Source organism: Ambystoma mexicanum, chromosome 3p (assembly GCF_040938575.1).
Source record: "Ambystoma mexicanum isolate Mex_15411 chromosome 3p, UKY_AmexF1_1, whole genome shotgun sequence".
Classification (NCBI taxonomy): Eukaryota; Metazoa; Chordata; class Amphibia; order Caudata; family Ambystomatidae; genus Ambystoma; species Ambystoma mexicanum.
Genome location: NC_090925.1, coordinates 755,605,076 through 755,627,867, shown reverse-complemented (window position 1 = coordinate 755,627,867; position 22,792 = coordinate 755,605,076). Strand labels below are relative to the sequence as shown.

Below are 22,792 nucleotides of genomic sequence, written 5' to 3'. Positions count from 1 at the left end.
GCAGCATTAGGGTTAAGGATTCTGTAAGTGCAAAATAAAACATTTTCGAAAATCTCGCACTTTAATGAAAATAAAAAGTCTGCACCCATGCACAGCTTCTGAAATAGTGTAAGGGGAGAGCTGGGGGATGCAGGCAATCTCTGGCGAGACCCACCTACAGTGGACCTAGAAGGTTTCCACGTTTGTCCAACTCCCTGACTGGGCAGCAATGCTTCAACGCCTGGAGGAGTAGACACATATGAGGTACAAATCACCCACAAGCAGGACCAAGTAAAGGATTGCCCACACAAAAACTATTAAACACATTCAATTATACATTTCATCAGGATAGTATAAAGTATAAAATTACACAAGTTTGCAATATTTAAACAATAAATCTAATCAATCACACAAATTAATCAGTAGCCAGTGATCAATAAGAATTATATACACATACAATGTTCTTAAGATATATATTCACAGTTTACCCAAGTTTTACAAACTCCTTGCCTTTCTATAGTTTCGAAAATGGTGACCCGTTTCTGACTCTATATGGTAATTCCCACAATCCTCTCTATTTTTTGCCAGACATACACTGAAATATAGACGTTCGTATTCCTTGTATTAACGCACTGTTGCCAAAATGCCAAATCTTTTATCGTATCTGGGTTATATACATATCTACCATATGATTTAAGATACAACTCGGTCAGATTAGGGCATTCAAATAATAAATGCTTACCACTTTCAATGATATCCCTGTTTTTACATACCCGACACCATCGATTGGTCCATGGTATTGGACTTACTGTCCCCGTAACTGACAATACGGGCAGATGATCCAATCTCAAAAGCAATATAAATCGCCTCAATCTGGGAGGAGAAAGGTTCAGATACAACTGCGGCTTCTTAAAGGTATATAGCAAATGGGACCCAGATTTATACTTTTTCAAACTATTCAAATGAGCATAGTTCTCAAGCCAGTCCCATAGCTCGGCACGCCGAGCAAGGGCGCATTTCTTTTTGATAATATCATTCCCCTTACTCCGTATCCAGCATATCTCCTCAAAGAACGCTTGCATGCTTTTTTTAATTGGCAAGTCAATATAAATATATGGACATTAAGGTGTCCAGAATGGGCACCACTCCCTCTTTAGATACCTCCTCCACTGCTAGCTGCACGTTGAACATGGCATTACTTAACGTCAGGTCGGCTATAAAAAATGCCAGTGTACTTTATGATTCTATACTAGCTCTCAATTTGGACATATTGTATATAACTGAATCATGGTTCTCAGTTTGTAGCATCGCCTCTTTCCATCTATCGGTACCTGCTAACTATTTGATTAAAGTGTTAAGCAGAGATAAAGGTAAAGGGGGTGGAGTTGCTATTGTGTATAAAAACCCTTTAGTATTAGACAACATTCATAGGTTGACCTGGGGTACTCTCAAGTTTTTTTCTTGCACATGCTTGCTCTCTCCCCAGGATGCTCTTTGTCTCATTTTGTGCTACAGGCCTCCTGGATCAGCTTTTTGGATGCTTTAGATACCTACCTGGGGATGGATGCAATTGGCTATGCCAAGATGGTTCTCCTTGGGGATTTAAATGTGTGGTGCGATGAGCCAAATGATGTGGTTTGTAAACATCTAAATGATGGTCTTGATTCATATGATCTTCCTTTATCATCTCCCTTACCTACATATAGGAAGGGGCACTGCCTGGACCCAATAATATCAAGGGGACTCAGGCTGCAACACACGAAGAATACAGCAGTTAGTTGGTCTGACCATTCGCTGGTGTTTTTTATTGTGAAGTTGGACTGTAAACTAGGCACACAAACTAAGCAAATAAGCTCTGAGTTACGCCGCCCGCTGAAAGAAAGATTTGGATCTTATTTCGGATGATGATCTTTTGAGTAATATTGTAATAGTCTGACGATCTTTGTGCAGACGTAGGCGCTAATTTGATGCAAAAATTTCAGGCAAATTGTGACGGGATAGCTCCACTAAAGAAATGTACTCCAACATGTGAAAAGGTTAACTGTTGGTTCAATGAAAAGCTGAAAGTACTTAAATCACAATATAGGAAGGCGAAAAAGAAATGGCTCAGGACTAGACAGGAAGCTTATTATGCTATAGCCAAAGCCGCTGCTAACAATCGTCCTAGAGCTCTCTTCTCAGGTATTCGAAACTTGTCAACTCCTGCCTGCATACAGGCTAACCGTCCTCCATCCCAAAGGAAGGTAAACAAATGTAATGTCTTTTTTGCTGAAAAGATTAATCTCATTCGAAAAGGCCTTGAAGCCCCGACCACTACTATGTCCGCAGAGGCTGGGACAAGAGACTCGGAGCAGAGGGACCAAGATCCAACACATCATTTTGTCTTTTCTCCTGTTACCTCTGAGAGTATTGAAGCAATGATTGATCAAATTAAACCCACTCTAGATAACTATGACCCAATTCCGGCCTATTTGGCTAAGAGGCATGCCCATGCGCTTAGTGTGCCTATTCAGCATTTTGTAAAACCCTCCTTAGCTCAGGGCTTTGTTCCAGTTGAGTTAAAGAACACATTTTTAACCCCATTGCTAAAGAAACCTTCCCTTGATCAGTGTTTTGGCAAACTATCGGCCAATTGCGAGCCTGTTGTGGCCCGCAAAAATCCTAGAGAAGGTGGTTACCTCCAGTTACAGACTTTTTTGGAGGAGAATGCTATTTTAGACTGCTATCAATCTGGATTTAGGGTAGGTCATTGGACCGAGACTGCTTTACTTACTGTCTGGGACGATATCTTAGAGACGGCTGACAAAGGTGACATCAGCATGCAAGGCATGCTCGATTTGTTGGCTGCCTTTGACACAGTAGACTGATGTACTTCTAAACAGACTTTCCTCCATGGCACAGACGTCTGGTGTAGCTAGTAAATGGTTCAGATCCTTTCTGTCAGACACGTGTGCAACAGGTTAAGGCAGGTTCATATCTGTCAGAATCCCTACCTACCAGTTGGGGGAGTTACGCAGGGTTCGTCCCTGTCCCCCCATAATGTTTAATTTGTATATACGTCCATTATTGAACATTCTTGCACAGTTTAATTTGTGTCATCATTCCTATGCAGACGATACACAAATGTATGTAAGACTCACCCAGCCAATGACAGAAACTGAGCGCATGGTGAGATGTGCTGGAGAAATTCAAATTTGGGTGCAGGACAATATGCTCCAGTTAAATCCATCCAAACGGAGATCATTGTCTTTGGTCCTAGGAATAAATTGAACAAGGAATTGCAATCAATACCCTGCCCGAACTTGTTTGGAAAAATCACAGATTATACGCAGACTGTAAAAAATCTTGGTGTCATTTGGCAATCCAATATGAAGGGCAACCTACAGGTATACCAGATAATAAAATCCTGTTATTATCAGATGAGGCTGCTGAAACCGCAGCTCCCACCGATTTGCTGAGGAGGATCGCCCTATGGTAGTGGGTTCTCTTGTGAACACCAAATTGGACTACTGCAATGCTTTGACTGGTTTACCCAAACACCAACTCCAACGGCTGCAGGTGACACAGATTTCCGCATTATGCCTGCTCTTTTCACTGTCTCGTAAAGATGCAATATCAGGTTTTCGGAGAAGCCTTCATTGGCTCCCAATTCGGGAATGAGTACAGTTTAAACTACTGTGTCTGGTTTTCAAGTGTGTCCACAACCGTGCCCCTGCTTACTTAGTGTTGAAGATCAGAAAGTATGAACCCTCTCGTCTACTGCGTTCAGTGGACAAATGTTTGTTGGTGGTTCCTTTTTCTAGAACTACCACCTGGGGAGACCGATGTTTCTCTGTCGCAGGTCCCAGAGCTTGGAACTCCTTGCCGATTCATCTTCGTCAGTCAAATTCCCTACTGGGTTTTCATAAACATCTGAAACCTATCTGTTTGCACAGTATCAGGATTGATTGGCTTCTACGTCTACATCACTTTTAACATCTGCACCTAGATGTAGCTTGCTGCCAGGCTCCTTTTGGGCTATGCCCTCATATGAATGCCCAAATCAAATCAAGACAGTAGTTCGAATTGCTATGCAATAGGTATACTCTTGCAATTGGAAAGTGGACAGGGAAAGTCCCAAAACAAACAAATGCAAGCTCAGAACACCACATCAGAATTCCACTTCTATCCCCGGATTAAGTGTTCGCTCAGTGCCAAAAGTAAGTAGCACATCACTTGGTTATGAGAGTTTTTCAGTGATGCGAGTGTTCTCCCATAGCCTATGCTTGGTAAATGTAATAGACATGCAGGGTTCTAGTGTCACACGCTACATTGCTAATTTGGTTGGGGAACAAAGACGAGAATCCTGTTTTCTGGTTACATGACCAACGGGTGGCTGCTAAGGGGGGGGGCGGACGCGCAGCTCAAGCTCAACTGGTATGCAGCCCGGCTTTTGAAACCTAACCAAGAAGATCTTTCACGACAAGTAAGTATGTGCCAATGTGGCTACTTTTCTCGCTGTTGGTTGCACTGTTGGTGGTCACAGATGCAGATGTGGCTTTGTTTGACAGTTTGGTCTGGTGAGGCAGCCGTTACGTTCTTGATTCGGAGCCTCGCAGTACAGGACTATCACTAGGCTGGGATTCAAGATTTTCTGTGGATCGTGGACCTCTGTTTCGGTGCCCATGACCAGGAAGGAGCAGAGCAATGCAGCAGCTGGGAGAACCTGCCTTGGTGACCCAGCGTAGGTCTGCAGGAGTCTGTGGATGGATTCAAATTCAAAGGAACGGAACTGGGCACATAACCCTGGCAATTCTCTGACCGCCAGGGTCAAATTCTACAAGGGTAAATTACCTTGCCCCCCACATCTCTTTCCACCTTTAAACTGTTTTTATTATTTTATAATTAAAGTTCTGACTTCCCACCTCGGATGTGCCCATGTCTCCCTCTCATGGGTGTTGCTCCACAGAATATGGATTCTCATCAATTGCAGAAACTACTTGTGTGAACTTTTGTAACTGAGCTCCTTGGACCACCTGATGGTGTACAAGTCAACTTACCATGTTCCAGAAAAATGTTGCGCTCATCAGTGAAGCAACCTATGGGGAGGAAGCCTTCTCCTTGACCCAGTCAGAGGTTGGTGCAATGTTGGGGGTGTTGCATGGTGAGCAAGTGTTAGCTGCTTAGAAGGGGTACCTTGGAGTTGGTTTGTAGTGTAATGGGTTAGGAGAGCTGGAGATGTTGGGTCGGACCCAGAAGTGAACTGCGGTGGGTAGAGGGGGTTGCCCTAGTAGAGGTAGAAAAGTTTGAGAAGCATAGCGTGCCGGCCATTGTGCTGCTTCTCAAGTTCCCTTCGTCCCTCCTTACTTTTCCCCAAACTCTTACGTGGCTTCTATTTTTATTTCTAAAGCCATATTTTCATTGTGGTACGTTGCGTGTTCTGTTACATTTGCAATGTGATATAAAATGCACATTGATAATAAAGGACACTGAGCAGTCTTGAGAGGCCCCCTGACCTCACCAGAGCCATATTCAATGGACGGGAAGCTCTCGAAAAAACGCTCCTATTTTACTGCTCTTGTAGAGGCTCTTTTGATTACCTGGACGGCCATCCAAGTCTGAGACTGTGTATTTAGCCTGTTAAAAAACAATGAATGCAATCCTAGCCCCTGGCGTTGATCTGTACTGCTTCCATGCTATAACACTTCAGCACGCTGTGTCATTACAGAAGGGGGAAAACCGATATGCAAATCAGTCGTGGTGATGGTGCGTTGTCTCTTGTTTCCCACAGCGATAAGTGGTCAGAGGACTCGGAGGCCTTCTTCCGGCGTTATGGCGGCTCCAAGAGAGGGATCTTCCTCCAGTGGTGTCAGGGCAGAACGGAAGGGTACAAGGTATGTGTCTTGGCGAGTGCACCGCCCTCCATCCCCACCTCATCCCAATATGCTTGAGGGCTCAGGAGAGCCATGCTGTATACCTCTATGTCCATGGCAACGAATACCCTGCGCCGAAGTGCCCCCTGACAAATTGCTCCTTCTGTGGGAGCCGCTGCTAGTGCCATCACTTCAGAATGCACGGCCCGTGAGAACCAACTCTGCTCTTGCGGGTCTCCCTCACTCATCCCTCCACCTAGAAGAAGTAACCCTGGTGGGATTACCTCGCATGCTTCTTTGCCTGGGGGAGGGGAAGCCCTGCTCTCTAGAGATCACCCTTTTCATTGCCCCAGAGATTCCCCCACATGCCTTGGAGTGACTACCTCAACCCAGGAGATCTAATTCTGTTCTGAAGGGACGACCTCACCCACTGCTGCCACCATGCCCCCCCCGTTCATTGGAAGATTATTTTGCCTTTTTTGGCAGCACCTCGAGGTTCCTAAAGTTGTTGGTGAATGTAGCAGGGCAAGGGTTCCCCTTTCCTGGCCAGACCCTCCTCCCTTTCCTGTCCTGTTGTCTATCCCCTCCCCCATTGTTTCCGGTCTGCATTGTTCCCTCTTTCCATGGTTCCATATGCCCATGTCTCCCCGGATTGCTGATGTCTGGTGCCTAGGTCTACGGGACTTGGTGCCTCAGGAACTGTGTCTGGAACCACTGCGCGCATGCCGATGGGCCCTTTTGTCTTCTACCAACTTGTCAAAGACCTTCTGTGGCCTGTGTCAGATTCTACTGGAACTCCTTTGGGGCTTTGGTCTACCTCATGGGTATAAGGAAGGCCCAGTTATTCACCCAGGGAACACCAACATGTTACCGTGTTCAATTAACCCGCTGTACTCTCTGGGACATTCTTATTAACCTGCATGGGTTGCCGAACCTTCTCACTGACGGGGGCTAGGCTCTGGAACATTTGAGTGCACCCTAGGTTCAGGAAAAGTCTGAAAGCATGACTTGGCGCTGTGTCCTGATCCCACGTGACACCATTATTTGCATAGTGATGCCTTTCCCTGCATTGTGATGCATTTCTCTTGCAGTCTGTGATGCATTATGAGCACAGAGGCAAGTCATAGGTAGGCTAACCAGTGGTGTGACTTTGAAAAGACATACTATGGAGCCTTGCCGTCCCCTTCATGCACCCACACTCTAGCCTCCATGCATACAAAGCATATGGTGGTTGGAAGCTTGTCTTTTGCACCCGGCTGCACACGTCTACTTTTATCTCGGTTAGGGCACGGTGGGGTCTACAGCCTATCACAGCCATGCATGGTCAACTCAATGAAAGCCTTTAACCGATACTGGCACGCCCAGGACCCCTCCAGTTGATTCCTGGGAATGGTAGTTTCGGCATGCGCATACCCCATGGGATCTGTGCATAAGCCTTTGCGGCCCCCGGGGAACATTTGGATGGATGACAAGTGAAGCTAGAAGCTCTGTTGGATCTGTTTCTGTCCTTCTCTGATTGTGAGCGAAAATAACTTTGAAGCCATGACCCTCTAATATTCAGGTCCGACTACAATTAAATCGGAGGTGGCCCACCTACCTTTTACATTTGATTGCATTACTTTGTAACTAAATTCATGCCCTGTTTTACACATCTCCTCCTAAATATCTGCCTTTCTGGAAGCGTACTGTGTAATGCACATGATGTCTTTATGGTAGCCACTGCATGCTGGACTAGTCCTTTGTGCAACTAGGGCCATAACATAACCATAAATAAATGAATATAACTTTGCATTAAGTGAAGTCTTGTGTTGGGGAGGGCAGCCTGTTGATTCACTCTGTGCTGCTGAGAAGCCTGGTGGAGTGTATGAGGTTTGTCTGTGGAATCTGTGCAAGACTACCCAGGCTGTGGCAGTTCCAGAGCACTGATCATGAAATGTTCTTAAAAATTCCAGCCTCACAAAGAGTTCTCTTCTTTTCGTTCCAGAATGTAAGGATCACAAACTTTAGCTCATGTTGGGCAGACGGCATGGCCCTCTGCGCCCTGCTCCACACCTACCTACCCGAGAAGATTCCCTACCAGCGGCTGTTCCCACTCGAAAAGGTGAGAGGACCTAGACTGCCAGCGGTGCCACCTGGCGGGGCTTCTTTGATATCGATAGAGTGCTGGATATTCAGAGGGAGAATAAAACACGTTCATTAGTGATAGAATAACTATGTGTTAGTGGGATGGGCTTTCATTAATAGGTTGTTCCATGAACCCAATTCCTCTGCCGTGCTGCGTGCTCTTGGTCAAGTCTGGTTGCGGGCTAGCTCTTCCACTTGCATGTTCTATTCCAACACTGGACTCCTGTTCAACTGTGCCAGTGAACCTCAATCCTGACTGGCGGAACCAACCCTCTATTCCAGCTCTAATCCTAGACACCAAGCTGCTGAAACTCACCAATTCTGCACTGCAACATGGGTGCTCCAGGCCAGGCTGGGGTGCACTGGGAGAACTGTTAGTGGGCCACAGCACTGGAATAATAGCGGTGTTATTCAACAATACTGAGCTGCATTGGCAAACAATGTGCGGGTCACGTTCCTGGGATAGCATGCACAGGACTGAGGTGCCTTATGTGTGGAACTATGTACTGGAATTACAAGCTTTGTTTGAGCGCAACACAAGTAGCAGCTTTTTGTGGAATGAAGTGGATGCATATACATTTCTGGGGCTTAGATTCACATGCTATCCATCGGCCGACATCAGTGGTTGATACAGAGTCTTACATCTTCTTTTGTTTTCCAATTCGATAAGGCGTCGATAGGGTCGTTTCCATACTACTATCCCCAACCTATGTATAGAGTTACCCATGCTCATCACGCATCGACGTCCTCAGAAACCATCGGGGTAGGCACAATCATATAGAGTTTAATTTTAATATTGTTTGCGCAACGTGTAGCATTATTTAAAAACACAATTACATCAAAATCATCTCTATGTCCAATCAATTCATCTTCTCTACGTCGACATTGAAAAATGACCAGACTAGTATTTTCGGTGTCTTCACGACTCTGCACCGAAAGGCAAAAACAGTAGGGAGAGTGGGGGGGGGGAGTAAAGTTGTTAACATTACACATCCGGCAGCCTAGAATGACTTTAAATTCCCCCTTCCTAGAAATGATTAGCTCCCAGACTTTTATTGGACCGCAATTTAGAATTCTCCTTTAAAATTCTGCCACTCCTGTAACAAGTTTCCCTTGGTAGACATGCATCAGGTGTGCAATAATTGCCTTCCACAGAATTACAGGGAGGATGAGTGTCGAACCACTAAATCCGTAAGGAGCAGAAGACAAAACTCGGGGCCGTTGTAAGGGTGTGGAAGGAGGAGATAGACACACAGGTGGCATTGTTGTGGTTCTAGACTTTTATGTGGGTTAAAATGAAAGAGGAAATCGCTAACTGTCCCTAATACTAAGAGGACATTCCCTGCCCCAAGTAAATACTACGGACCTGGCCAGGATGTCAGTCAAAACCTATTTCCACCCCTTAAACTCTTAACTAAGGAAAAAAACAAGGATCGTCTTAGTGCAGAAACATGACTTCCTTCTTCTGGACTGGGGCTTTGTGTTCACCTCCTGGTGATGGGACATTTTCTCCAGATTGCATAAACAAAAAGTTCTAACAGTTCTCTTGGAGGATTTCTCCATCAATGACAGCCACAGAAAAGAACGTCTCTTCATTCTATTCACAATACCACGGGTTATGCCTCTTCTCTTGGCTTTCACAATGCCAGTAAGTCTGGCTCATCCCTTGGCCTTATTAGGCCTTCACATGATGCCAGAGGAAATTACTCCCTTCCCTCTGGCTCTTTGAGAACTACTTGTAACCCCAGGGGAATGACTCCCTTGCCCTGGTTGTTTTCCAGATTCACTGCTATTTGTGAGGTGGACCTTGTTCACTATCCTGCCAGGTACTATGTTTGTTCATATTATGGCTTCTTTAGTTGGTAAAGCTGACCCGGTTCACTATCCTGCCAGACACATTTTTATGTTTGTAAAGTGTTTGCAATAACCTCTGTATTTGGGGTTCCCAGACCCTTGTTCCATCTGTTATAATGTCTTCATACTCTTTCTTGTAATTATGGTCCCGATCCCTATTTCATATGCAGTTGCTCCTTTAAAGTCTCTCTCACAAACTTTTACCCTTCTTAAGGGGTTCCCAGATCTGTTCTCCGTTCCCACCAGCTAGCCCCAGCAAGCCCATACCTTCAGGGGACTTCTGTTCAGGCTACAGCGGCTCCAGGAGTCTCTCTCGTCTGCCCTCTGCTCTCCAAGTCCTCCCCAGCCACGGCATCTCTGTAGCTGCTGCTTGCTGCTACTCTGCTTTGCCGGCGTACACAGCACGGTCCCTTATCGTACACAGCATGGTCTGCTTCCAGCAGGGCAAATGGTCCTTCTTCCTTAGACCCTTTTGTGAGACTTCTGCTTCTTGCCTTGCGTTTCGGTTACTCCGGTCTCCCTTCTCCGCTCTGCCAAACTGCTTGTTACTCCTCGACGGAGGGCTGAATGAACTCTTCAGTCCTCCTTCCCTTTTTATGTATCAGCAGCTTACTGATTGTCCATATTGAAGAGACTGCTGGAGTTGGTTCTGCAGAACGCTCTTTGTTACTATATGCCTCTTCTTTGTCCCAATAGTGTTCTTATTCCACTCAACTGGGTTGCTTGGAATCTTCAACGTCTCAGTACTTTTACAGGATTCATACCGGTAGTCCTACTCTTCCTCGTCTCAGTACTTTGGAAGATGTTTGGATGTTCTAACTTACATAGCTACATGGAAGAGTGTGGAATCATGTTACCCTGTATAGGGTAGGGAAATGAGGGAGGGTATGGAATATTCAGGGTATACCGCATTCTTCCCTCATAATTGTCCCCAGTTCCACATGGGGTAGGGAGGTTCCCTCCCATGAGATACCCTCACTGAGTACCACCCCCAGCGGGACTATTGGGTAGTGGCCTCACTTCCCTGGCCTCATGGAAAGGGGCTCCCCATAGGGAAGCAGGGATGAGCTCCTGAGATTTGCCATAGATGTGTATGCAATGAAAACGAAAACATCATAGGGCGAGTCGCCTGTTGCAGCGGAAGACGTCAAAGCTGAGTTGATGTCTGCTTCAAAATCAATGCAGAGGAGCTGTACACAGAGCAGTCTTCACAGCCATTCCCTAGATCTGTAGGGTGGATGTCGAGTCACGTTGTGGAGACTACACCAGGGCACACAAAGGCTGGACATTTCAAACAAAATAAAGAGGAACTGTGTCTGAACTCTGAAGCAGAACATAGACGTTTCAAGTAACTTTAAAGCAAAATCCATCGACACCCACACACAATCCCACTCCATGTCGAAATGAACAGTGACTAGGTCCGTGTCAAGTGGGCATTGGAACACAGAACATACACTTCCAAGCGGTAAGAAGAGTCAAAGTCTTCTACTGTAACTAAACGACAGCAAAAAAATGCTCACAAACGCCACACAGTACCACAATCAGCCGGGAGGACAGCTTGATTGAGGTGATGCAGAAAAAGGTTTATAGACACTGATTTGGAAGAACAGCATGAGAATGTACACGTACACGTACGTACACACACGTACACACACGTACACACACGTACACACACGTACACACACGTACACACACGCACACACACACACACACACACACACACACACACACACACACACACACACACACACACACACACACACACACACACACACTCGCTTAACATTGTACACGCACCCATGGGTGGGAATAACGTCAGACAAGTGGCTGCTGTCCACAGTACAACAAAGCTATTGCATCAAGTTTCCAAAAACAAAAAAAGCTATCCACCAAAACACAGACCTCTACCAGAGGAACACCACCTGCGTCTGCAAAAGGAAATTAAAACCCTGCTGTGAAACGCAGTGCCTCCACGCTCCTAGCTCAGCGAAAATATCTACGACTCAAAATAGATCAGACATTTCCAGCTCAGGGTACTTCCTTTTGGAATTGCCTCGGTACCTTGTGTATTCATCAATGTGCTCAGTCGTTGCAGCCTGCCTACACAGCAGAGGTATCCCAGTTTACGCTTACAAAGAGAATTGGTTAATAACTGGGAAGAGCGCACAACAATGTCAGATTCACATACATGAGACTGTGTTTTTCAATCAACGAAAAGAAATTGAGCCTACCCCCGAGCCAATACAAGAAGCTTCTTGGGGCATGGCGTACCACTCTCACGAAAGGGTACAGTCTCTGATGGTGCTAATCCCAGGTTACACAGCCGGCTGTCAGATAACCGTAAGATGAGTTATGGAACTACTCTGCATTATGGCATCATGCACTTACATAATGCCTCATGCGATGCTCAACATGCTCCCCTTACAGCAATGGTTAGCATACAAGGGGCCTCAAGCTACAGGCGAGTGGGATGAACGGGTGTTGGTATCTCAGAAAGTAGCAACGTCCCTCAAGGGGTGAAGAAAAGTAAACATGAGGGGAAGACCTTTTGTCAACCTGCCAATTCAAATAACAATCGCAACAATCGCAACAGACACATCCATGACAGAATGGGAAGGGGTGCATCGCCTTCACCTCACCCCAGAGGGGAAGTGGTCATTTCATCAACAACAAAAAAACACAAGCATGTTGGAACTTTTGGCAATGTTAAATTCTTTCCCAAAAAGTCGCGGGAAGAAAAATATTCTGATCATTAAAGACAGCAAAACGAGCAAGACGGAACGGACTCCATACAGTTGTCCCAGCTTGTACAAAACATTTGGCAGTGGTGACTCAAAGGACACATGCATATACCAGCACAGCATGTTCCAGGAGATAACAATTCTCTGGCAGTCTAAGCAGATAGTTGGTGCAGGGACAAGTGTGGGAATTAAAAACCAGCACATACACATTTTCGTGCAATGGGGCAAACCAGCAGTCAATCTGTTTGCAACTGCAGAGAATGCAAAAAGCCCAAGCCGTGTGCCCAGAAACCCACAGTAGGGTCTCTAGGCTATGCACTGTGGATGAGCTGCTTAGGGGCATTTGTATACCCCCCGAACTCCACTATTCAGCAAAGTAGTGCGCAAATTGCACCAAGGGCATGCAACAATGATACTCATTGCACCAATGTGGGCAATGCAGCCGTGGTACTCCCACCTACTGAACATGTCACCTTGCTCATCTTTCAAATTACCAATCTCACACAACCTGATGATGCAACAGAGTCAACAAATAACACATCCGACACCTCATTCGTCCAACTTAGCAGCTTGGCCCCTGAAGTCATAGAGTTTGGTCATTTAAACTTACCATCATGCTGTATGGAGATATTAAGAGGCACACACCCCCAACACCAGTGGTCGAAGTGCACAAAAAGAAGTAGTGGAGCTATGTTCCCTGCCGGTCTGCCCCGCTCTCCACAAGCCCCATCGCTGCGTCCCTCCTACACACAATCCAAACCCCCAAACAAACACACCTGTTATTTAATGGAATGTTCACTGCAGCGCACTGAAGTGCAAGCTTCAACTTCTTCCTACACTTTTCTTTTAAAACGAAACCATTCCAGAACGGTTTCTTTTTTAAAATAAAAGTACAGGAACAGTGAAACTTAAAAATAAAATGTATAGGAGTACCGCTCCCAACCGCTCCCGTCCACTTCGACCACTGCCCAACACCAGACATTGCTATTTCAAAAAATGGAAAGGATTTGTCATGTAGTGTTCTAAAAATAACACCAGTCCATTGACTGTTCACCTAATATACTTATGTACCCCCCCCTTTTATTGGAGTAAGATCTAGTTCATAACTCTCTTACAGTACACTTCGGAGAATTGTCCATATATACAAGGTCTAAACACAAGGTGTCTTAGTGGAGAATTATCTATGGAATGAGTTAAATGGATTTACCCACCTCAAGCGTATCCACCGCCAGGCTACGATTTAAACATTGTATTAAGCAAACGCATGGTGGCAACATTTGAGCTTATCATACACATGTCTTACTGCCATCGCTTCCATCAGAAGGCTAAATCTGTCGGAAACATTTGTGTCCATATACAACAGCAAGCTCTGGGTATTAAGCGCATTTTAAATAACCTATCATATCAAGCTGATTAAAAGAACGCACACTACATTTTCACCAAAATACATTTCAAAGTTCCACCCCAACCAGTCCATAGAAATGCCAGCTTTTTTCAAAACTGAACAAAAAAAAGGCTGAAAGGGCACTTCATACACTGGGGCTCATATTCTCATCTTGGCGCAGTGAAGGTGCTAAACGGCACGATTCACTGCGCCAAAAGAGGACGCCCAGGCTCCACTGCTATTCTCAAGTGGGCCCGGGCGTCCTCGTAGAGCACAACAGTGATCTGTGAGGATTGCGCCTGTTTTAAGCTGTTACGGGCGCAATCCAATCTCGGCAGCATTTTTGTAAAATAACGACAGATTCGTTATTTTACGAAACTGCTGCTGAGAACACAGATTAAGACGTTCCTATACACCAAAATGAAGCTGCAGGATGTTGAAGCTGCTTACTGTGGTGTATAGGAAAGTGTTCATATACACCTTCATGGTGTATATGAACATTTTCATTTAAAGCGAGCAGCTTCAACGTTGCAGCGTGCAATGTTGAAGCTGCTTGCTTTGGTTGAAATGAAAGTGTTCATATACGCCCGTGCGGTGTATATGAACACTTTCATTGAAAATGAGCAGCTTCAACGTTGCACACTGCAACGTTGAAGCTGCTCGCTTTGGTGTAAATGGAAGTGTTCATATACACCTAAGCGGTGTGCATGAAAACTTTCATTTACACCAAAGCGAGCAGCTTCAACGTCAACGATGAAGCTGCTAGGTTAGGTGTAAATGGAAGTGTTCAAATACACCCGTGCGGTGTGCATGAAAACTTTAATTTACACCAACGCGAGCAGCTTCAACGTTGCAGTATGCAACATTGAAGCTGCTAGGTTTGGTGTAAATGGAAGTGTTTAAATACACCATGTGTTGTATATGAACACTTTCATGTAGACCAAAGCGAGCAGCTTCAATTTAACGCTGAAGCTGCTTGCTTTGGTGTACATGAAAGTGTCCATATACAACACACGGGTGTATATGAACACTTTCATTTACACCAAACAAGGCTTCTTGTGGCACTCCTCCAGTTTAACGGCACCAAAACGGTACCGTATTTGTGTGCATGTTTAGCGCACATATTAAATTGGCGAGTGCCACAAGAATAGGCTTCCAAAAAGCCAGTTTCCGAATGTGTCGGTTGCTAGGTTGGTTTACAACCCATCCCAGCAAGCGCCACATGTATTCCGAAATTGGCACATTCCTTTCGACTTCGGCACGCCCCCAATTCTCTGATGACGAAACCCAGGAATGGCCACGAGGAGAGCATCACCTGATCGACAAGAGCACCCTGGCACATAGGGCTTGAATTTGTCCTGCAGATATTTGGCCCCTTGATGATAAAATGCTTTGTGCACCATGCACATGGATTTGAACTCAATTCTTTTTGCCACTCTTAGCCAGTGGAGGGCAGGAAGTACCGGGCTAATGTGAGCTCTATATGTAGTGGCAGTGGCCACACTGGCAGCCAGGTTCTGCAGACGTTGCAGTTGAAGGATAACACCCAATGATTGGGCCAGGAACAGGGCGTGGCAGTAGACTATACGACTGACCACTGCAGTGACATCCCGGGTTGAAGATTGATAGGAAGATAGGGAAGTACCCCACGGAGTACCCGCAGAAGGAAGTGTCCTGACTTATACACTGCGTTCACCTCAGCCGTCATGGATAGTGACAAAGTAAGGTGGACCCCCAAGTTCTTGACCACCGTAACAGGAGTGTGTAAAACCCCAAAGTCAGAGGGCCAGAAAAATTAAGACCAGAGAGAAGGATCAGAAGGAGAACCCACCACCAAGATCTCTCTCTTGCCCCCATTTCATTTCAGCCAGTTTCTGCCCATCCAGCCCCTCACGGACAACAGGCACTCACACAGCCGAGAAGACATCCCAGCCTGGTCAAGATCTAAACGGACCAGGATCTGGATGTCATCGGCATAGGAGTAGCATCGGACGCCGTGGGAGTGGATGAGGTGAATCAATGGCTGAATATAGATGTTGAAAATCATTGGGGACAAGACAGAGCCCTGGGGGAACTCCACAAGAAAGTGAACAGACAGAGGACATAAAAGGCAGAAGAGAAGGCCCCTATCAGATAGAAAAGATGAACATCAAGCTAGGACGGGTCCAGAGAGGCCTGCTGATAACATGCGGGACACAAGGATGGAGTAGTCGACAGTGTCGAAGGCCGCCGATAGATCTAATAATATTAGCGCACCCACTCCACCCTGGTCAACCAGCATGATGAAATAGTCAACCACCGAAACCAGGACACTCTCCGTCCGCTGACCTGGACTGAAGCCTGACTGAAAGGGATGAAAAAAAGACGACTCCAAGAAAGAAGAAAGCAAAGGTAACACAAAGGATTCTAGCAATTTCATCAGAAAAGGGAGGAGTGAGATAGGCCGGTAGTTAGCCAAAACCGAGGTTTCTTAAGCAGCAGAATAACAACCGCTTGCTTAAGGTTTTTGGGGATGACGCCCGATTGCAGAGAGAAATTAACTGTTGCCGTAACCTGAGAAGAGATCATGGGCAGAATTTCTTTTAGGACTTTTGATGGCACAGGGTCCGACGGGGCTGCTGACTTCAGTGAGGTTGCTGCCCTAGACACCTCTTCTGCAGAGAATTCAGGGAAGTGAGACCAAAGAGGATGGTCAGAGGCAGACGGATCTGCCGCCATGATGCATGGCCCACTCAGGGATGTCTGCAATCTTAGTACCAAAAAAAGTTGCTCAACGAGTTGCACAACTGTTTGCTAGGGGTCACTGTTGGTGAGAGGCAGGTAGATGTTGAGAATGACTTAACTACTGAAAATAAGTTTTAGATTGGCAAAGTGCCGACTCCACTTTGGGGGTAAAAAAGGCTTGTTTGGCAGCCCGGGTGAGAAGGTGGTACTGTCAGGTGAGTTGGCGATAGGCCAGCTTATCCTCAGAATGATAGGCAGAGCGCCATTTACGTTCCGCTTGCCTTAGTGTCAAGCAGGCTGCTCGAAGTTGATTTGAGAACCATGGAGCAGAGTATTTTTTTTTCGAGGCGGGTGGATTTTGAGTGGTGCCACCAAATCGGCGACTTCATACATGACCTTCGATAGAGAGAAAAGGTGCACTTGTGTGGTGTTCTGACATTCTCTATTGATAAAGGCTGCCATAAGAGGAACATTCGCAGAGGGCCAATTGTGTTTCATAAGTGTTTGGTGCAATAATAGTAGCCCTATGTGGGTTGTGGACCGCAAAAGGTATCATAATGGTCTGACCCTAGAACTTGTATGGTCTGGCCCACCAAAATGGCGGGTTCTGTAGAGAAGATAAGATTGACAATACCTCCCAAGTTATGGGTGGCTTTGAATACTCCCTGTTGAAAGCCAAAGTCTGTCATGCAATCGAAGAACTGAGCCAAAGTAGGGACAAGAGGGGCATGATACCTAATATTAAAATCACCCATTATGATTAAGTTAGGAAACCTGATTTGACGGGAGGCAACCAGGCCAAATAAATGGGGTGAGAAAAGCGGAATAGGCCCCTGAAGGGCTATAGTCCATCATGAGATGCAGGCAGTAGGATCTATCCACCACCCAGAGAACAAGCGAAGTCTCATGGCCTAAACTATATAGTAGCACGACCAGGGTGATAACAAAAAAAGATTTAAAGATAATAGCAACACACCTCCACCCCACCCCTGGGGTGACGTGCTAAACAATCAAGGTGTATAATGCTATATCCGTCCGCAAGTACCTCTGAGAAAGGTTGCTTAGAATCACACATGTCCACCCATCCCCCCTGAAGGGAGATATTGGCACAGTGAAAAAAACCCTGTTCTCATAAATCAGGTCAGCAAAACAACAGTCTGAATATGTCAAGGAACGTGGCTCACTGAACACATAGGCTAGGGGTGGCGTTAGAGGAACACCCCTTTCAACGCCTTTTAGAAAACAAAACCAGATTGATTTCTCTGCACCAACCACTGAATGCCAGCCCAGGCACAGCATGTGATTCTGAGCAGATACATTCCACAGAAAGACAATTGCAGGGTATGGTTTATTATATTTGTTTAAATGGTGAAATAAATGAAGAAATGGCAAAAATGTTCATTTTCTTTGAAATCATTTCCACATCTTTTTGACTTTACTTACCGTGAGAGTGTCCAGACCCCAGATGAACAATTCTTAATGGTCATGCAGAAGATGGCAGGTACTCTTGCTTACCCTCATTAGCATGGCTGCCAGTGCCAGGTATGGAACTGCACACATGGCTGAGCAGCCTCAGAAAGATGGCCCACAGGGCCAAGCAGGGAACTTTGGATATGCCAGGGAACATTGAATATGCTTACTGGGTGGTAGCCAGGGGTTGGCAAAAGTACACGCAGACATTTTCTTCGACCCTCCCTAAGATTTCCACCAAGACCAGGCAAAGAACAATAGACCTGCTACCCTCACCAAGATTACCTCCGCACTTGCAGAGCATGGAGGACAGTGCAAGGCTGGCAGCTGCAGCCTCTATTTCGAATAGATGAATATGAGAATTGTTTTGCATACATACACAATGGGCTGGATTGCTACAAGTGTAAAGTGTTGGTCTCCGACATGAGTGTAGCCTGCACTTCGCCAGTTAGAAACCTGTGGCAAGGTCGCCTTCCATCCTTCCGACGGCCAATTAAATCAAGAACCATTCAAAATGGGGTAATAAAATACATTATTACTGCTTTTGGAATCCAGTATGAAGCACTATACAAGAACACACAATTGTTATTAAAACGTCAATTAATTGAACAAAAATTGGTGTAAAGACCACTAGCCCTTTAAAGGTAGGGAATGGAAGATGGCTACACTTGTACAGTCCTATGGTTTCAATATAACACTGGACAGTGCATTAGCAAAAGCAGCCAAATTAGCTAGTTTTAAGAAGAGCACACTCGAGTATGATCACAGTATCGTAGCGCTCGAGATCTCAAGATTGCAGACAGGATCAGTGATAGTAAATCACAAGAAACGGTGTGGCTGGGACTGACAGCCAATAGAATGAGATATATGTTGGCAGGCAATGCAGCCCATTTGTCTATGACATTTTGTCAATAGCGGCTACTGTGTTATGAAGTTAGAGAGTGGGAACGACCACTCCAAGATGTAGTGTTCTGACAAATGCTGAAGCCTTCGTAGCCCAGATACCACTTGAAGTGACCCATTCAGGGCCGAAGCTTGATTTTCAGGTAGTTTACTGTGAGAAACCAAAGGGTGTCTCACCTGCTAGTCCCCGGGGATCTCTCTCGCAGGTGACCAGGGCACGGGCATCGCCTTTGGATCCAGACATTGGGGGTGGACAAAGTGCGGGAGGATCACCTGGGTGAGGGGTCTTCAGGGAGTCGGGGTGAGGCAGCCGGTGGCGAGACACAGGGTTCCTCCCTTTCCCATACCTATGATCCCTCCTTTTTCATAGGATTCTCCAATGTCCCAACTCCCCCTGCACTCTCATTTCCACACAGTCAGCCGAGGAAGTCCCACTAATTGGGTCAGGCAGAGTCAGGCACTTGACAAGTGCATACACCTGATGCCAATTAGCTCTCCTCACACGGATAAATGGTGGAATGTAGAAACACCCCCTGAGCAAGGTGGAACACGAGTAACAGCAGAACCTCTGGGGCGCAGGCGAAACTACTGGAGCAGAGCAACAGACCAATGGGACGAGAACAACGGGAGGAGAATCCCAGGAGTTCCCTGCAGGTGGTCATTGTCTCCAAAAGGCTGCGAAAGGCACGTGGAGAAGGCTGAAACCCAAACAAGAAAGCTACATTGTGTTTCAAGGACGCCAGCGACCCTCCTAGGGTAACGGCAGAGTTGGGGAGATGAGGTGAAGCCTGTGGTACTAACCTTGACTCGAGGATCAAAGCAGCACAGAACAGAAAGGAAACGCACACAGCCGGTGAGTTGGCAAGCGACGGCTGCACGCACAAAAAGGCAGACCCGCGAATTAACCTTGAAGTAACAATAGCTGTACGATATTGAGTAATGGAGTGGTCCAGCAAAAGGAAATGGCACACTCGAAAGTCTCTGTGAAAGGTGAAAACTTTGTAGCAAGAAAGTGAATGAACTGTAAAAGCAAGGTTATTGAAATTGATCCCAAGAAAAGGGGAGAGTAAAAAGGTGAGCGTTGAACTTTGGTACACAATACAGTGAACTACCCAGACCAGGAAGCACTGGGGCAAATGATATAGAAGTATGAGTTGCAAGTTGGAAAGTCGAGTGGTCCTGCAGAGGTCTGAAGAAAAAGCCACACACATTTGATTGTCTTCAACATCAGGAAACGGTTCTAACGCGACAGAGGGAGTCCGAAGGTATAATAGGTTAGGCGAAAGGAACTCCTGCAAGTGTTTTGTTTTGCTGTGAAAGGTCTGAGCCTGATTGAGGGAGACTGACGAACAATTGGCTGTGAAATGTCTGAGGGAGACCAATGTGAACTTTTGCTTTGAGGTCTGAGCCTGGGCGAGGGAGACCGACATGAACTGTTTGTGAATTGTGTTTGAAAATTGGAAAGAGAGACTTTAACATGGATGGCCAGGCGGCCTCAATCCTCTTATTGAACTGCCTTTCTGTTAAACGCTTGAGCGTATCATCTTGCCTACAAGGACCACCTTACTCCATGCTGTCCAACGTGGGGAGGAGAGCTGACTTCCCCACATTTATTCTTTATATTTGAACACTGACTTTCCTTTACATACTTATTCTCTTTTTCACACTTTTTGTACAAGATATGGGGCAGGCATTAGGTTTTGTTAGTATAGGCCATTTTGATCTGACAGACTCAGCTAGGACTGTTTTGTTTATTATTTGATGGTCGAGACTACTCCCATCTTAGCTACAGGGCATAGTAGGAGTTTCTCCAACACCACTAAAACTTCAATAAAGGTTTTACAAATTGTACCTTTTGTGTCAGTGTCATACTTGTGATACCATGCCTCCCTTACATTACCAACACAGAGAAAGAGGGGCCAGCTGATGGTGCAGCTCGATGGCCTGTATGTGGAAAATGCCTGCATTGTCTATGTGAAGCAAGACCCACCACTTGTCGTCAACTATTAGGTAAACAGTGGTTTCAGGCTTGTCAGGTGGGCAATGGTTTCAGTGGGCAGCTCCACTTTCCACATTGATATATAAGTAATTTATGACGCGGCTGTGCACAAATGTTTAGAGTTCCTTGGATATCTCCTGTGAAAGCAGCTGGCTCGTTTGAAAGACCGTTGGAAGCTTATGCAACAAAACACATTTGTTTTTCACTGAATTGTGTACTTCTGGAGAAATTGTGCCCAAGCCATGCATAAGCAAGTTGTGGAAATCCATTCTCTAAAAATACTAGGTGTTTTGGGCAGGATGCCAATCTCCCATCTCCCCAATTATCTCGCTTCTTCAGAACACAGTAAAGCATGACAAGGGATTGTGGGCTATTGGGTTCCTTCAGCCCACTATTTTAGGACGTTTTAGAATGATTGTGTTCTTTTATCACATCCTAAAGAAGCATTCAGGGATATCCACAGCCCTAAAATCTGCAGACCAGTGTCGCAGACCATCAATTTGAGTGAACCTTGCATACTAAATTTCCAACGCCACCTGAGCAAAGCTTTTCTGACAGAATTTCCTTGCTCTCCCAGCTCCAGGACCCACACACAGCTATGCCAGTGTAACTAATGCCTGACCTGCATTCACTTTTCAGTACCAGATCTGATAAAACTCTGCCAATGATTCGCACTCCTGATAAGGGTTGTCAGATGACTCCAGGTCAGGAGGGACACCTGGGCTGTCACCCCTCCCTTCAATTGCCAGCTGGGTGTTGTAGTATCGCGTCACTTCAACTGACCTAATAAAACTAAGGTAAAAGCAAAGGTCCTACGTGGCATGGAGTTATCTGGCAACTTTGCGCCTGACCAACAGCCCCCGTACCCCCCGATATTCCAGTGCTAGAATCCACACACTGCTTTGACAATGCACCTCGGCCCATGACTGGCAACACACACAGCTTTTCGAGCACTGATACCATGAAGCACTTTGACGATAACCCTCACTTTACACTTGCACCATCCGCTCTAAAAGTCTCTTTTTGTTCCATTTTCCAGAAGAAGAATTTGACTTTGGCATTTGACACAGCTGCAAGCATCGGCATCCCCAAAACATTGGTAAGTAATGTCCTTGGGGGAGAGTGACAGACTTATTGCTCTTACAGTGACACCGGCAGGCCAGGCCCGGAAGTCTGATGAAGGAACACCTGCGGCTCTTGCGGGATGGAAAACAGCGCGACACCAACCGGCCATGGCTGGTACTGCTGTAGAAGTAAAAGTGTGAGAGATATTGTGATTAAATACAACATGCCTGGATTTTAACATAAAACGCATTTCATTGAGGGCATATATTTTTGAACAGATTAGTGCTATTTCTGTTTATGTTGCAAGGGGGAGTCTTTGTAGGAGGACAAGACTGTGATAGAGTAGGTAGAGGTGAAAGGAAGAGCATCAGGCCATGGGTGGTGCTAGCCAGAGTCCTTGAGAGGGAGCAAGAGGGCAACAGATGGGCAATTTTAAGAAATGATTCCCATTACATTCATGATCCAGACATAAAATGTAAATGTCTTACTGAATGGCCATTCCATATGGTCCCTGTAGATGTCGTTTTAAATGTTGCTGTCCTAGATAGATACAATGAGGACTTCTTTCTGTCCTCTGTAGTATACGGTAGGTGGCAAAGCGGTCGCTGCAATAACACGGTTCATTAAGCAGGAAACCCAGGCCTGAGGCTTCATTTATTTTGGACATGCCCCTGTCTTGTTCAGTCATGGCTTGAGG

The 22,792-nt window shown here is 45.8% G+C and overlaps 1 protein-coding gene across 2 annotated transcripts in view; it reads left to right on the top strand.

Moving 5' to 3' along the window:
• LOC138580810 (cytospin-A-like) overlaps positions 1-22,792 on the top strand; it is a 437,746-nt gene that overhangs the window by 366,275 nt on the left and 48,679 nt on the right. For both annotated transcript variants that reach the window (XM_069651662.1, XM_069651663.1), the window contains exons 11-13: positions 5,750-5,852; positions 7,816-7,932; positions 22,070-22,129. In XM_069651662.1, the coding sequence (XP_069507763.1) occupies positions 5,750-5,852; positions 7,816-7,932; positions 22,070-22,129 (280 nt within the window). The remainder of the gene's footprint in view (positions 1-5,749; positions 5,853-7,815; positions 7,933-22,069; positions 22,130-22,792) is intronic.